Source organism: Leptinotarsa decemlineata, unplaced genomic scaffold (assembly GCF_025532065.1).
Source record: "Leptinotarsa decemlineata unplaced genomic scaffold, Ldec_3_MD MMD2_tig00026354_RagTag_RagTag, whole genome shotgun sequence".
In the NCBI taxonomy this organism is placed as follows: Eukaryota; Metazoa; Arthropoda; class Insecta; order Coleoptera; family Chrysomelidae; genus Leptinotarsa; species Leptinotarsa decemlineata.
Window position 1 is genome coordinate 17,849,915 of NW_027412702.1, and position 18,383 is coordinate 17,868,297.

At 33.2% G+C, this 18,383-nt stretch overlaps 1 protein-coding gene across 3 annotated transcripts in view; it reads right to left on the minus strand.

Annotated features, from left to right (window-relative positions):
* Positions 1 to 18,383, minus strand: part of SLC5A11 (Sodium/solute co-transporter-like 5A11) — a 25,437-nt gene continuing 7,054 nt past the window's right edge. For all 3 annotated transcript variants that reach the window (XM_074184189.1, XM_074184191.1, XM_074184190.1), the window contains exons 4-13: positions 16,173 to 16,238; positions 16,058 to 16,109; positions 15,892 to 15,959; positions 14,276 to 14,430; positions 14,047 to 14,187; positions 13,631 to 13,849; positions 10,832 to 11,015; positions 2,442 to 2,696; positions 752 to 1,036; positions 1 to 161 (exon numbers count right to left, since the gene is read on the minus strand). In XM_074184189.1, coding sequence (XP_074040290.1) covers positions 129 to 161; positions 752 to 1,036; positions 2,442 to 2,696; positions 10,832 to 11,015; positions 13,631 to 13,849; positions 14,047 to 14,187; positions 14,276 to 14,430; positions 15,892 to 15,959; positions 16,058 to 16,109; positions 16,173 to 16,238 — 1,458 coding nt within the window. In that variant the 3' untranslated portion in view covers positions 1 to 128. The remainder of the gene's footprint in view (positions 162 to 751; positions 1,037 to 2,441; positions 2,697 to 10,831; positions 11,016 to 13,630; positions 13,850 to 14,046; positions 14,188 to 14,275; positions 14,431 to 15,891; positions 15,960 to 16,057; positions 16,110 to 16,172; positions 16,239 to 18,383) is intronic.

An 18,383-nucleotide genomic window follows, 5' to 3' on the forward strand; every position in this document is an offset into this window, starting at 1 on the left:
TAATTTCACGTAGCTTTAATTTGCAATTTTAATACTGCTCAGCACAAAGTAAATAATACATAAATAAATCGAATAATAGTACAAATTTGAACTCATTTAACTATCTTTATAAGAAAATATTTCAACTGTCAGCTATTCTTTCTTGCGACCTCTGGTGTTATCTGAAAAATACAGTGACGGTTATTTTTTTATAATAGAATAACAAATAATCTTGTTTTCTGTGAGGAATTAAATAATTGATAGAATTTGTCTATGAATTCTTTGTTTTACTTGTTAAAACAAATAATTTTCAAGTTTTTTATTGAATTTTCAGGAAATTTTCTTCACAATCTGAAAATAATGAAAATTGTAATGGAGAACTTTATGCAGGTGTAAAAAATGGAAATTGACAATATTGCAACACGCAGGTGTAGTACGTGTACTACAACCAATGTTTCAAAAGTCAATAAACAACATTGACATGTTGTTTATTGACTAAAAATTGAGAGATTTCAGCCTTCGAAACGTTAGGATAAGTATCTGTAAAATTTTCCCATCTTATCAAATACGACTGATATATTAATGATAAAAAGCGTATTTTCCTTTGTGAAAAATAAATACATTAAATTTCCTCAATAACTTATCCGGGTGAACTAAAAAATTTGTCCTTTCTACACCTGTATAAAGTTCGCCAGTTCAATTTTAATTTTTTTTAGATTGTGGAAGGTGGAAATTTCCAGACTGACTTTCATCAAATAATTGTCCTTCTTACTTGTACTCCAATAGGTCTTATTTGTACCATACTCTCATTCTCCAAAACTTCCCTATTTCTTACTCTTTTAATGGTAGAACCCGCATATCTCTGAGCTTCGGGTGGTAATAACCATTGAAAAACAGGTGAAATCAACTCTGGGTCTAATGTTTTCAAGTCGGTCTTGCCTGTTAAGAAACTAGTTACGATTCCAACCACCACAACGGTCGTAACCCCAACAGGAGTGATCCACATAAACGACAATCGAAAAAGAGGAAATACGTCGGATTCGTCAGGATAAATTATCTGAAACGGAATGAATAATATCAGACAAGAAGAAATCTATGAGGTTATTCTGCTTATTTCTGGACCAGCTATTATAAGCCATTATTTGGATTACATGGGATTTGTAGATATGACAACGTCGGAATTTGTTTCTATTTATTACATGGTTGTAGCCGACTACAGCTGGCAACCGTAGCCACTTTTGTATCCTTTCCCACAAAACAGCCTGTTTTGTGTCCTTTCCGCAGAACGACCCCACAGAGCCCAAAAACAAAGTCTTGATCTTCAATTTTACTACGAGGGAGAAAGGAACTATCACTTTTGCTATTTGGTTTATACGGACGTAAAAAATCTCTCCCTTTTAACTTCCAAATGGAAGAAGATATCAAGACCAGAAAAAAATTACGCTTTATTTTCGCTACTTTATTTTCAAAGAAAGACAATGATGTTGCGTCACGCTTCTCTGAGAGGGCGCTACCAACTTTTTTCTTCGAATGAAAGTGGGACTTATGATACATATATGATTTCAATTCTCTACACTAGTTTATTTTTGAAAATTATATATTCATTTCGAGAATCTGTGAATAAACAAACGATAAATAATCTATTTAAAAAAAATGTATTCAAAACTCATTCCAATAAATGTACATTTATTCATCTTCCTGACAAAAATGAGGTCTGTTTACGAATTAATTTCTTACATTGTGAAATATTCCTAGGAAAATTTTGTTGCAAGCAACTTTTTTTCTATCGGTTGTGTATCGTACACTTTAGTTGTCACATACCCTCTTAAATGTATCTAGAGGCGTCATATCTGGTATTCTTGTGGGCCATTCTGAAGGATTATGCTTGCCTATGGTACCGCCAACCGGCTGGTTCAAAAGTTGTTACATGACAATTATCCAAAGTTCTTTAGAATAGCTCGCTAGATAACTTATTATGAAGCGATTTCTCATTTGAGAGTTGATATCGAAACATATTGTATGAGCAAGATTTGGGTTTTCTGTTGAACCTATAGATTGTCTTTGTGAGAGGGGATGTCGGTGCTTACTTATTAGACAGGTTTCACAACTAATATTTGTAAAAGTAAAACATGTCAAAATTACTCAAATGCTGGAGTAGCCAATATACAACGACACTCTAGTAATTAATATAAAACGGAGGTAATGTTAACAACTAAAATCTTTGAGACTTCGACTGGAAGATATTGAAAGCCAAAATTCTCGTAAGATAGAATTTTCGATACATTTTAGAGTATTGTAGTGCTTTATTTTTTGCTCAAGTATTCAGGTCGTGATGCATTTTATATATAGATATCATTTAGTGTTAGTATACATAGTTTTCTATAGATATTCAGTTCAATTCTTTCAACATATTAATGATTCTTATTATACAGAATAATTTTGAGTTCATTTTTGGCACTCACCGGAGGTGCAATAGTATCGTTGCTGATTCCATATTTTTCAAAACAGGACTGATTCACGAAAACTGGTAATCTGTGGGCAACCACCAACTTCGCGGCTGCAACAAATTGTCCCCCGAACGAAACCAGACCGGACATGATTGCCCCAGCTATAGCTCCCGCGATAGCCCCCTTTGAATTGGCCCATGGAAACACCATGCCCAACGTGAAGATTCCGCAAGACGTCCCTGCTGCGATAGCTGACAGCGAGGAAGCCATCTGAAAAAGATAGTAATTTTTTTCAGTTTGATGATTTACCTTAATTATAATAACTCATTCTAGAACAGAGTAATTATGGGTTTATTCAGCCATGGAACATACTAGATGAAAAATTGAGCAAAGAAATATGTTTACAGTTTATTATTACATTTAGGCAATAAATTGCAAATATTAGTTTTTGAAGTGATAACTTCTTATGGGAGGGTAAATCGCTTCGATACCTAACGCGTTACAGCGCCAGTCTGTCTGGCTTCCCTTCCTTCCACGCATACGTCATTGGAAAGCAGGCTCCTCCTCTCTCGTCGGACAAACGCTTAGTGTTCAATGTGCGATAGACATATACTGTTGACAGTATTATAAAAATCTAACCAGCAAGCACGTAATATTCTTTTAATGCGTGAAACGTGGCTTAAAAATGATGATACTAATTTTGTGTATGTACATTATTAGTATCATTATTTATTCCTACAAAAATAATAATTGGCTTATGGTAACTATAATACAGCGTGACTCACGGTCGATGGTAGGTTAGACGTTTCTGGAAAACGCACAACATGATTATTCTGAAAATTTCACCTCTCACATTTCCTTACCTGTTCTAACGATCTAAAATATTTTCAGCATTGCGACATTGCCACTTCTACCAAAAAGTCCTAGCAATTATATTTTTTTTAATGGAACACCCCGTATATTAATACATTTTTGGAATCGCTCTTGTATTTTATTACTTTTTTGTTGATAATGTCCTATACATTCCAAAAATGTATATTAATACATTTTTGGAATCGCTCTTGTATTTTATTACTTTTTTGTTGATAATGTCCTATACCTATCTCTATCTGTTTTCGAGATAAAAAATAAATTGTGCTAAATATGGTCCAAAACATAGCCTTAATTGAAATTAAGTACATCAGTACTCTCAATTCATGAAAAGTTGATATTTTGATGATAGTTTGGACAAACTCGAAATATTCAAATAACACCAAGAAATCGACTCCATATCATACAGGGCGTGCTAAAATTACTATTATTTCCATTGTGCATAAAAGTAGTCGAAAGTTCATTTTTTCAAATGAAACCCCCTGTATATTACTCGATAAATTGAAAGATGGTGAAAACTTGTTCAAGATGATATACATGTCCCTATACCTAAATCGTCAAGTTTTCTTAATAAAGCCGTTTTTGTGGAAAAATAGTTATTCACGTTTTAGGTACCTACAAGTGTTGAAAGTGGCATTTTATTTTGTGAGTGGGGATTATTGCAAAACGAGCATCAGCAAGTGGAGCAAACTCAAGAGAAAAATAAAATCACTTTTAACAAATGTATCATAGAAATTTTTTTGTATAACGTTACTGCTGATAATAAAAAAAATTATAGGGTCCATGGGATTTGAACACACGATCTTTGGATTACAAGGCATATGTTACAACTACATACGCCAACTCACGTTATTTTAAGGAGGATTATTGGTAGTCATGAAGGACTTTCTACAGTTGGACTGAATACTACTTCGTCATCGTCAGTAACTTCACAGGGATTTAATATTACCAATGGCACAAACTGCATGTGTGAACTTTTCTAAATGATTTTTTGGTAGGTGTTCTGATTGAAGTGTTTCTATCAAAGAAATTTTCAATAACAGTTGTACAATAAAGGATTTGATTTCTAGGTAGCCGTGGAAATATCAAGCTTATGACAGTTTGGTGACTTTTATAAGTAATTGATAAATGGTTATTGACGGTGTTTCAAAAAATCGCCAAAAATGAATGCAAATATTGATTATTCAAACGAAGTTCTTATGAAATTATTTATTATACACGGACAGTGTGATGAAATCATTGCCAGAACTTGTAGAAAATTCAACCAAATGTATCCTGAATTAACACCAATGAACGAGAGGAAGTTTGTAAGATTACAAAATAATTTCCTTAACTATGGCTCCATGTTAAAAGCGCCTTCAACATTACCAAAACCTGTTACTTCAAATGAGGACAATACTGTTAACGTTTTGGTATATTTTTATGCATATCCAGAAGCTTCCATTCGCAGTGCAGAAAAAGATTCAGGTGTATCACATGCTTTAGTACAACGAATTATGAAAAATAACGGAATGCATCCGTATAAATTTACCAAAGTTCAATCTCTAATAACAGAAGACTTCGAACGTAGAATGCATTTTTGTGAATCCCTTTTGATTCATACACAGGAAGATCGGGAATTTTTGTCAAAAATAATTTGGAGCGACGAATCAAAATTTACGAGGGATGGTATTTTCAATAGAAGGAATAAACATTTTTGGGCTGATCATAATCCTCATGTTACAAAAGAAATGGGTTTTCAATAAAAATTTGACATGAATGTTTTCTGTATTCTGAAGAAAAATAAAATTAACTTTTTTATTTATCAAGACACACTGAATGCAGAGAGATATCTCCAAATATTAAGGACGACTGTAACCGATTTTCTTGAAAATTTGCCTTTAAAGGAATATAGGAATTAGTGGTTTCAACTGGACGGAGCGCCAGCTCATTCCACCCAGGAAGTTTCCAGGAAACTTCGACGATCGTTGGTTTAGGCGTTTAGGGCCGTGGGATTTGCCATCGCGATCACCCGATCTCACGCCACTTGACTTTTTTATGGGGTGTTTTAAAAGAAAGGGTATACAGTACTCCAGTACCTACCAAAGAAGAATTGCGACGGCGAATAGTGCGGAGTATTGAAGATCTGGATCCCCAGGAAATTGAAAAAGCAACCACAAGTCGCATACAAAAAAAACATTTTAAAGTGTTTAGAATGTAATGGACAACATTTTCAACATTTATTGTGAAAAATGTGATATTTTGTTTACAATTTTGTTATTTTGAATCATCCTATTCTGTTATTGTCTGTACTTTCACATGTTTTAGCCCACAAAATCTTACTTTTTACCTAGAAATGACTGATTTTTGCTACAGCTGTTCCCTGGAAACTTTGAGCCACAGTTAAGGAAATTATTTTGTAACCTTACAAACTTCCTCTCGTTCATTGGTGTTAATTCAGGATACATTTGGTTGAATTTTTTACACGTTCTAACAATGATTTGATCACTTTGTTCATGTACCTGGAAATTCCAAGAAATATTGAATTAGATATACATATCATTACTGGTGATATAAATATAAACATATTAGATAACAAAAGAGATGTAACTCATAATTACCTTAATGTCATGAACTCATTTGGTTTTCTTTCTTATATTAATAAATACACGCACGTACAGGGCTTAGCAGCAACATGCATAGATCATTTTCACATAACTGATCATCTTCCTATAGTTCTCCAACTCACATCACAGAAAAAACATGTAAATAATCCGTCCATAATTAAATACTATCTGGATAAAAATAAGTTGATAAAAAATATTCAGAAGGAAAACTGGTATGAAATCTACACGGCTGAAAACATTGAACTATCAACAGAAATACTCGCCAGAAAAATACAATCAGCAATCGAAAGCAGTACAAATAAAGTGAAAGTGAAAAAAGAAAATTTCAAACGAAGTCCCTGGATTACCAGCCATATAATTAAACTCACGAATGAGAAAAACCATATTTGTAAAAAAGTTAGAATTCAATCAACAACAGAAAATAAAACAAAGTACAATCAAATGAAAAATGAACTACATACAATTATAGATACGGCAAAGAAAGAGTACTATCAAAAACAAATTGAAAAAAACGGTAAAAACAGAGACAGGTGATATAGTAAAAAATGAGAAAGAAATAGCAAATCAATTTATTAGCCATTTCACTAACATAGGTAAAATACTGTCTGAAAAAATTATAGATAAAAAACAACTACCCCGCTTCTCAAAAAAATTCTTATGTAATTCATTTTTCCTAGAAGAAACTACTCAGTCTGAGGTCTTGAAAACAAAACTTGAATTAAAAAATAAGAAATCTCCAGGAATCGATGGTATTCGATCAGAAACTTTAAAACTAATAGCGCGTGAAATTGCTGCAACCCTAATTTACATCATTAACCTCACATTTTCTGAAGGAGAATGCCCTTCGGTATTCAAGACAGCGGTAATAAATCCTGTATATAATAAAGGTGACAGAACTGACGTGTCAAACTATAGACCAATTTCCCATATCTCAAACTTGGCAAAAATCTTTGAAAAAATTTTGAAAAAACGTATTATTAACTTCTTGAATAAAAACGACATTATATCAGATCGCCAGTATGGATTCAGGGAGAAGAGATCAACAGAAGATGCTATAAACTATCTGCTGAGTGAAATTAGCCAATATGTCGATAAAAAGAAACCTAGTTTATGTGTCTTTGTGGACCTAGCAAAGGCTTTCGATACGGTAAGCCATAAGCAACTACTGTAAGTATTGGAAGGGATTGGATTCAGGGGAATTCCATATGAATTAATGAAAAACTATTTAATATCAAGAAATCAATGCGTGAGAATAAATAGACAGTATAGTGAATCGAAAGAAGTTGAGTATGGTGTGCCTCAAGGAACAATTCTGGGTCCAATCCTTTTCAACATTTACCTCAACGACTTATATATGCAGCTAGTCAGAGGAAATATTATCCAGCAGAGAACTGGATAGAGTTAAAGAGTATTGCAGAAACAGATTTCAAACAAGTTATCCAATGGTTCAGTAGTCGTCTTCTAACAATAAATTTTGACAAAACCATTTTCATTCCCTGCACCTCATACCCAAAATTTCTTCCAACATATAAATCCCTCAGTATTACTTTGAGTGATAAGGAAGTAGTGAAAATATCCACAGCAGATAATATAAAATACTTAGGTATCATTGTAGATCCACACTTGAAATGGAAGGACCATATAAATGCCACTGTAAAGAAACTCCGGTATGTGCTTTATAGAATGAGGTATTACAATAATATTCTCAACATCAAACAAATGAGAACACTATACTATGCCCTTGTGCAAAGCCTCATTAATTACGGTATAATTGCATGGGGAGCAGCATATTCCAATCATCTGTCTCCGCTGGAAATGATACAAAAGAGAATTCTCAAAGTTATTTTCCGTAGGCCACAAGACTATCCAACGGAAATGTTATATAATGAAATCAAAGTAATGGATGTCAGACAACTATTCTTCTTGAAAATAGTTCTTAATCTACACAAAAACAAAAAAACGGCGACATGGCTACTAGCCATGTACATGATACTCGAAATAGGAACTATATACTCACAATACCTAGACCCGAAAAAAACACCCTAATGAGAAATTATACCTATTTGGCTCCTCGATGCTACAATATGATACCTAATGAACTGAAATTAGTAAATTCTATATGTTCATTCCACAAGCAATTGATTGCCTGGATAAACGCCCAACCACGGAAAAAATCCACCAGTACATTGACCCGAAAAATCATTATTAGATAGACCGTCCCTTTGAGTGTAAATGTGTACTCGGAAAGCTAATGAATGAAATCTCATAATAAATTTAAATGTAATCCTCCTAGAAATTTTATTAATGTTGTATTGTGAATAATCTTCATATAAGTGAGTATAATTATCGTGAATATGTGTGTGTGACTGTGCAGACTGTGTTATTGTGTCAATATGTATTAATTTGCTAATATATTCTTACTTATTAAATTATTCTTACCCCCTCCACATACAGGGGAAACCCTCGTGGAGTTCAACCATATTTATTTCATTATATATCGAAATTTTGTATCATTCTTTGTATTGATATTCTGAAATAAATATTATTATTATTATGTGTATAATAAATAATTTCATAAGAACTTCGTTTGAATAATCTATATTTGCATTCATTTTGGAAGATGATTCGGAACACCGTCGATAACTCTTTGTAAATTACTTATAAAAGTAACCGAACTGCTATAAGCTTGATAATTCCACTGCTACCTAAATCCAAATTCTAAAAAAAATTATGTTTCTAGAAGAAGCGACTTTATTGAGAAAACTTGACGATTTAGGTATAGGGGCATGATATATCATCTTGAAGCATTTTTCACCATCTTTCAATTTACCGAGTAATAGTTTCATTTGAAAAAATGAACTTTTGACTACCTTTATGCACAATGGAAATAATAGTAATTTTAGCACGCACTGTATGATATGGAGTCGATTTCTTGGTGTTATTTGAATATTTAGAGTTTGTCCAAACTATCATCAAAATATCAACTTTTCATGAATTGAGAGTACTGTGATGTATTTAATTTCAATTAAGGCTATGTTTTGGACCATATTTAACACAATTTATTTTTTATCTCGAAAACAGATAGAGATAGGTATAGGACATTATTAACAAAAAAGTATTAAAATACTAGAGCGATTTCAAAAATGTATTAATATACGGGGTGTTCCATTCAAAAAAATAAAGTTGCTAGGACTTTTTGATGGAAGTGGCAACGCCGCAATGCTGAAAATATTTTAGATCGATAGAACAGGTGAGGAAATGTGAGAGGTGAAATTTTCAGAAAAATCATTCTTTGCGTTTTCCAGAAACGCCTAACCTACTATCGACCGTGAGTCACGCTGTATATGTACATACACAAAATAATCCTTAAAATATTTTAATAATAATTAACCTTTCCTTACATTAACATATTAATATCCATAAAATTTAAGTAATAACCCAAGCTTTTCTCAAGTTAAACAATTTCAATATTGAATAGTTTAACTTAGATTAGTTTAAGTTATCACATCTGTCGGGCGTCCCGAGAAGCACACGTTTTTTCAAATCCATTCAATAGCTCCACCAACTCAAAAACTAGTTCTGTTAGTTCTATGAATTTAACTCTCTTTGATTCGAATCTAAAAATCCACTTTGAAGTATGCCACCCAACATGCTCCGGAGAACGGTCTTGAAACGGCCTTCTACAAATTGTAGAATTTTTTTTTCTACAACACACTTTCTGGCAAGAATACCACCACTTCAAATCAAGCCGATTAGTATATGTCTATTTTTGAATAGGCCTAATGAAAATCTTTGAATAGGAGAGGTGGAGTAACAAAATAAGTCTGGGGTTTGTTGTTACTTGATGGACTATGAATAGGTAATACATTTAAACTCTTTCTTCTAATTAACACCATTTCAAAGCTTCATTGAATTGGCTTGAATCGTTTTTGCATCTACGTAGATACAGTATACCAGTATTAAACACCAAAGGGATAACTGTTTGACAAATATTTAATCTAAGAGTGAGCCTATGAATTTAAGAGTTCCCCAAGGGTTAATCATCGGGCCTATTCTCTTCATCTGGTATATAAATGATCTCGACATTTTACATACTGATGCTCATTTCACTTTATAGGCTGATGACATTTCTATTATAGTATCTGAAAAAACAAATGCTCACCTGGAAAACTATTATAATCAGTTATTGAATGATTTGAATAACTGGTTTACAAATAAATACTTCTGAATCCAGAGAAACACACTATTTTATCATTCATAACAGACAAAAACTTGTCAATGGTAGTTAGATCTTTGCCTGTGTTTCTAAATCAACAAGTTGTACGAAATATTGACAAAATTTATTAACACTTCCTTCTCTTCATATTATGGACTTGTCTCTCTATGTTTTCCGAAATAAGTCACATTTTGAACAATTATTATTCTCGATCATCAAGGCAAATGATGAATTGGTATATTCCACACGCTAAATTAATGTAGCAAATAAATTTTCAAATATACTGTGAATATACAACAGTTCATGTGCAGATATAAAAAATGCTTCTAATGTTCACATCTTCAAAAAAAAAATCAAATGTTTTCTATCTCATAGTTGTTTATATTCATTAACTGAATCACTTAGAACTGATAATATTTTAGCATACTTCTATCCTATGTGTAATGTGTGTAATATGGATAATATGTACATTGTAACTTTTTTACTTTTTTCTGTCTACTTTCCTATACAATTATGTAATTGTCCTCAAAGGAAACAAAGGTTTTTATTATCATTATTATAACATGTACAGGTTATAACATAAATGAATCATTTATTATTTTTATTTCGTGCGTAAAAGCAGAAACGGTTCAGTGCAAAGACTCAGTAGTTATCTAAGCGAAACACTTCAATCATTTAGAGTAATCAGATGTGATTTGCAATAATTTACTCACTGCTAAAACTCCTCCCATATGTTCTACAACGTACATGAATCCCACAGCTACTAGCCCTAAAGCTAAAACGACCCCTTTCACCACTATAGTGGCAATCCTCTCAGAAAGAGTCATCTTCATGCAACCCTTAAGAAAATCTTCTAAAAACACCTGAGCCGTTGAGTTGAGGACTACAGATAAAGAACTGAAAATCAGAAAATAGTCATTAACGCCACTTGCATTCTTATTCTTAACCAGTACAAGATCAATTTGAATGAATAATGATAAACTGCGATAATTGTCTTGTGTTTAATGTCCGATGTTTTACGTAGGTCAAACTGAAAGAACATTTTAAGCACGCATTTAAAAACATAGAAACACTTTTCAGAATGGAAAGATAAATTCAACGTATGCTACCCACCTCCTTACAGAGGGGGATGAGTTCAATCATGAATTCAAAATTCTTCATTTCCAGAAAAAAGGTTCGAAACTTGACCTTCTGGAAAGTATGGAAATCAATGAGTACAAAAAATCACAATATCTGTGGAACGATCAAATTGAGTTATAAAGCACCCCGTTACTTACTACAAAAATTCATGCTTTATCGCTCTAGAATAATTGATACCTAATATTCATTAAATTTGTTTTTAACACGCTTTTACTAGCCTCACTTGTATGTTTGCTTATTTGTAGCCGACTTCTTTGGACTCGATTTTGACTAACTTTAAACGGACACATTGATTTGAAACTTTGTACACTATCAAGAATCGATGTACAATACAATAATTTCATAAGTTTATCTCATTATCCTGATCAGGATAGCCAGGATTGCACAATTTCCCCACACAGTATCTGTGTGAGAGCAAGTGAAACAACCACACTGTCTGCGCATGCGTATATATTTTATATTAAAACAAATGGACTTGAGATAGGAAGCCCAACTAATAAATGAAAATGGAAAATAATAGTTTAAAAAACTAAATAAACACGCTCTAATAGCAACGGAAACTAAAAAATAAAAAATAATTCGAAACTAATTTAAGACTGTGTTCATCATCGATAATAAGTCCTATTGCTTGATATAACTAATGAATTTCAATAGGTCTGAAATGACAAAAAATATATTTTTGTTGTAAAAAAGCATGGGGTGCTAAATATCCATTGTTATAAATATTTGATTAGCTGTTTGTCAGATTGTTTGCAATAAAAATATTATTTAAATCATACCACGCCTGTTTGCAACGAAATAAATTTTTCTGTAAATATATTTATTTTGATTTCAGACTTATTAAAAGTCATTAGTTACATCAAGACATAAGACTTATTATCGTTGTTTTCTAGTTTTTTAAACTATTATCTTTCTACTTTTTATTCTTTCGAACGCCTATTTTCATTTCATTGTATTGAAAATTATCAGGAAAGGATATTGACTTTTGGAGAATTATCTATTGGATGGTTTGACAATTTGTCGTTTACGATTTAGGGGAGGGGGGTTATGGCCCCCTTTCGGACCGCGCTAGGTCGTTCTAATTAGGTATATTTCCATACACAAGTAATATGCACGTTACTTCCATCATCTTTACTAAGAATGGTTGAAGAATTTTGCTCCAACTTTTGTAACATGCTCGGATTTTATGAGTTTCGGACTTGTACGAGGTTTGTTCAAAAAATAAAGTGAGTGTTCAAATTTCGCAGGCTACGTACTTTCGGTTATCGTTTTTTTTTATTTATGTTGGTACACTCGTCTCGAACATATGTTTACAGTGTCACCTGATTAGCATATATAGTTTGTTGATAAGAGGCATACAAGTTGGAAGTGTTTTGCGTGTTTGGTGATTTGATGCTATTGAAAAAAATGGATATACGATTTTGCATCGAATTTTGTGTAAAAAAATGGAATTAAGTGCTCAAAAATATTTAAAATGTTGACAGTGGCGTAGGGTGATTGAAGAAGAAGAGGTGAATAACGACGCTCGCCCTGGACGCCTTAGCACATCAACAACCGATGAAAGTGAAGAAATTTGTTATTAAGAATCGTCGAATCACTATTAGAGAAGTTTCTGAGGATGTCGGCATATCGGTTGGCTTATGCCATGCAATTTTTTCGTAAATTTTGGGCATGAAGCGTGTGTCAGCAAAGATCGTTCCAAAATTGCTGAATTTCAAATAAATAAACTGTCGCATATGAGCATCGCTCAGGCGATCTAGATTTGCTTAAAAGAGTCATAACTGAGGACGAGTCATGGGTATATGGTTATGACATCGAAACCAAAGTCCTATCATCCCAATGGAAGAGCCCAGGAGAACCAAGACCGAAAGAAGCACGCCAAGATCGAAATAAGTTTGATCAAATGTCAAGGTTTTGCTCACTGTTTTTTCGATTATCGTGGCGTAGTACACCAGAAGTTCTTACCACATGGTCATACGGTCAATAAGGAGTATTATCCGGTCCGGTATTGTGGAAAAACAATTCATGGCTTTTTCATCAAACATCATTGCTTGTTCGTAGTTTTTGGCCTAAAAGAATACCGTTTTCATGCATCAGCCACCGTATTCACTAGATTTAACACCCTGCAACTTTTTCCTGCTTCCAAGATCAAAACTGATCTGAGGATTGGAAAAAACGCTGGCACAAGTGTATTATATCACTGTATTATATCTGATAGTGACTACTTTGAAGGAGACGAAATAGAAATTGATGAATAAATAAATATTTTTGAGAAAAAAGAAAATGCCTTTTTTTATTTCTAAGCAGACCTCGTATGTTTATATTAATGAGAAAATAAACAATACAATAAACAGTAAGTTTTTCATAAGTACCTTAATGCAGCGCCAAAAACACCAGCAACGAAAAGTCCAGGAACTCCTCTTAAATGACCTACGGTCTCCATAACGAAAAGTGGCAATATTTGGTCGTCTGTCTTAATTCGACCCAACGAAAGAGGATCGCAACCGTAATAAGATGCGAACACTAGAATTCCTGCATAACAGCATATCCACACGAACCCAGATACGCCGATTGTGAAAATAAGTACGGATCTGCGACAAAAGTACTGATTTCACATAAACTAATAAATAATTAATTGAAAAGTGGATATTCTTGATTTCAAATGTGAAAACAGTGACAGCCATTCGAATAAAATCAATAGTACAAATTTTCAATACAAACTCCTAAAACTATCATCGTTACGTTTTCAGTTGAGCAACCCGTATTTTAATGCACCGATAATACTCACATTTTGGATTGTCTCTCACTTGGCAATGAAAGATATCTTTGGACCATCGTTTGGTTGACTGAATTGAAACAAGTCCAATAAGTAAACCCTCCAATCAACACACTGAATATCGTGTATCTCTCATACATACTCGGGTTTGTGCTGAAATAAAAAACAATGATTTTCTTGAAAAGACTGTGTAGACTTCATGTCCCACAATAAAGGTAATGCATATATTAATTTAACTTACTCGAAAAAAATAAATCTCTGTCCTCTGTTTGTCAGGTCTATGATAACGCTCGGTCCACCAACTGCAATTGTTCCTAGTATAACTACTACTATTACCGAAATAAACATAGCTATAACTTGCCAAGAATCAGTCCATACCACGGCTCTAAGACCACCCTAAAATATTAAAGTCGGTTACTGAATTTTGTCAGTAGAAAAAAATCAGAGACATATATTTACACAATATGAACCCAAAAATTTGTCGTAACAAACGATATCCCCAAGAAAATATTTCTATTTTGTAGTACTATGTAGCAAATATTTTGTGGCACCCGGTATAGTAGATTTGAATCCGGTTTAGATGATTTGCCTCGAAATAAATCATGGCATTTGCGGCTCCTTCGTATATCAAGAAGTACGCGGAAAATTTCTATTACGATTTTAATCTCGAAATTAGAACTTCAATCTCGAATATAAATATACTGGTTGTCTTATAGAAAAAACCTCACCTTTTCATTCTTAGTTAATATATTTTGTTGCCAAAAACAGGGAGACACGGCTTATATTAAGGAAGCTAAAGATGTGACAAAGTGCATCTTATTAACTACATCCGTCTACCATCTAGTCTAGAGCCACCTCATATCTTTTCAAATAGGTAAAGGTGTCGATAGGTAGGTACTTTGTTTTCGTTTTGCACTTTCATGGACACGTCACTGACAAATAAGAATGAACGAAATTGGAAAAATAGCATACGAATTGTTGTAAAACATGTCCGAAAGAAAATAACGCCGACCGTCGCTGGTAGCCATAAACCAGACGTGGCATAATGATTCCCCGCCAATCGAGAAGCAGCGAGAATAATGCTACCGACTTCGGAGAAATTTCGACGATATTCGATTACGATATTTAAAGGCTAGTCACAAGGATATCAAGACAGTCAAGTGGACGTTACAGTGTGGTACGCGGAGTGATCTAGTAAGGCGATAGAAATTCAAATAATCGTTGAAGTTTTAGTTAATGTATTTGTGTATTTAAAGTGGAATAACATTAAGTTTGTTTATTCGGTGTAGTCAATTATTGCATGGTGAACCCACTGGGAAAAACGTAAAACTATTTTTATTTTAAATAATCCCATTTAATATTGAAACTGACCTATATTAACCATATTACAGAAATACAATTGATCTTCATTACTCAAAATTTATAATTGTTATCAAACAATAGTCTCAATAATTATATTTCGTGAGCCTTCAACAGTTTGAGGTTTTGGTTTTCAGAGTTGAACAAATAGTCTAACGGTGTGAAACAGGGTAATATACGAGGCCATTGGAAACCTTTGTTTAAGAATTAGCCAACGGGGGACATTTTGAGAAAGGCCTATTAGGCCGTCAAGGATAATTTTATTCAAAAACTCTCTATTTATCTTTGGAAAGATTACTTCTGTCAACAAACAACAGAGAAATTAGTATTTTCTAGGTATTCGTTTCTCAGCAGTAAAATCGACTCAGAATGTCACTATACTTTTAAAGCGTTTAAGGTAAGGTTGACTGTGTCTGATATGTTTGTCGATTTATTTTTACTGTATGAAAATAATCCAATGATATGATAATTCACCATATCTGAAATCATTTTACTTACCAAAAAAGTATAGAAAACGCATATTACCGCCACAATTGTTCCAACTAAATGAATGTTGATTCCTGTCACTGAAATTATTGAAAATACAAAATTAAAGCCAGAAACGAAAGAGATATAAAATATATCGTGGAAGACCTGAATCAAAAATGTTTTTTAATACATATACCTTGGTTGAATGCTAGTGATGGTACGTATATTATAATTGGAAGAAACATCACCTGGAAACCATTTTTCAAAATTAGCTATCTTGTTCTTTGAATTTTTTTTTGGAAATAAATTACCTCATCTAAAACGAAGAAAACTGATGCTATTGTGCGAACCACTGTGTTGAATCGAAGCTCAAGATACTAGAATAGAAAGAATATTCGTTTCAAATTGGAAATTCGTTCTAAAAAAATTATTTCTGTAAACATTGCTGATGGCAAAATAGCTACAAAATTGTGGATTATAATCCTAGGAGCCGTTGGATGAATGAACCAAGTTCAGACACAGTGTATAGGGAATTTGTTGTTGATTATTCAGAAATGAAGCTTCCCTTCAGAAGTTCCAGAATCTATATATATATATATATATATATATATATATATATATATATATATATATATATATATATATATATATATATATATATATATATATATATATATATATATATATATATATATATTGATGAAAGAGGGTTTTCTGAATGAGAGGAAAAATCGAAATCTCTTACTCGACATTCCAGCCACTATCACAAGACTGCGGATTATCATTCATCTTGTCCACTAATGAAATTAGAAATACCGCAAAGTGAATTGGAAATCAACTCTAAAGAGTAATTGAATATCTTAACAGATTATTTACTACTTTAGGTTTGGACTTTCTGGATTCCTAAGTTGTTTCGTCTATACAGGGTGTTCCTTAAACACATGCTAATATTTAAGGAGGTAATTCTTAGACCCATTTCAAGGAAAAAACTTTCTATGGACGTATGTCCTAAACGCCTTAACTTTTGAGATACAGGTTGGCAAAGTTTTCAAAAATAATCAGTTTCTTAATAATAACTGAGATAATTTTGTAGACATCTTTGGCATATTTGGTACATATGTTCCATGCCTCAAGGCGCATTTTCTGATGTACAATTTTCTTAATTTTCTCTGCCAGTGGCGTACGTACGAGTTTTGAAATGTATATTTTTGGCGAAAAAAATACTACGCCACTGCTTTATCTTGAATTAAAAATTATTTTTAAAATCTCCATACATTTTTGAGCACATTTGATTTGCTGGGTTTTCTTTGTCCGACGCATGGTTTTCGCTCAAAAAATTAAAAATCGCTTTACTTAAGGATAAATTCCTTAAAAATCTGATGCGGTATCGTGCATCGACTGAAAGCAAACTAAGGGATCAGATTTGTTGCGAAATAATTGAGGATCTGAAAGGTATTTGTTTGTTGTCAGATGCATTGTTCTCAATAAAAATTACGTCATAATGCAGCACCGCTTAATAATTTTTGAAAACATAAATTTAGTTATCCTGGAATAAATGACGTGTAGCAGAATTTATTTACTGCACCTCTTGGAAAAATGGAGTTTGTCGATATGTGATTTCTTTTAAAGATTAAAAGCAGAATTCTCGAATTCTCTGTATGTACAAACGTCAGTAGCTAATATTGATGTTGGTTTAAAGTAAGGTGTTGGTGTTAAAAACTGTCACAGCGCGTTTTGATTGATTTTGAAGTGTTATTGAATTTATTTTGGTAGTCCGCTGTTTTTCTGAATATCAGTAAATATGGTAAATTATACGAATGTGGAAATGGCGCAAATGCATTACGTATATGGCCTTGCCGATGGTAATGCCAGAAGCCAGGCGCATTTATCAGGAAAGATATCCTAATCGTGCCTTACCAGATAGCCGAACCTTTTCAAATATTCATCGTCGACTTGGGGAAACTGGTAGTTTCAAGAAAGGGACTCCGGAAGGTACGAGGAAGATCGCTAGAACTCTGGATATTTGTCATCAAATTGTTTGGCGTATTTTGGTTGATTTATTGTTATACTCATACCATATTTCAAGAGTGCAGGCATTACTCCCCAGAGATTTTCCACAACGTGTGAACTTCAGTCAGTATCTACAAAGTATTGCACTAAATCCGCAGTTTGAGACACAAAGTTTGTTCACAGACGAAGCAAATTTTTCTCGGAATGCCATTCAAAATTTCCATAACAATCATGTGTGGGCTGAAGAAAATCCACATGCAATAACCGAAACCCATTTCCAACACCAATTTTCGGTTAATGTATGGGCAGGAATTATAAGTGATCATCTAATAGGCCCATTTTTTCTACATTAAGGACGCCTTGATGGTCGTTCTTATTTACACTTTCTCGAAGAAGACTTACCTGGGTTATTGGAAGATGTGCCACTTGCGTTAAGGAATCGAATATGGTACATGCACGATGGCGCCCCTGCTCATTTCTGTGTAATTGTCCGAAACCATTTTAATACAGTT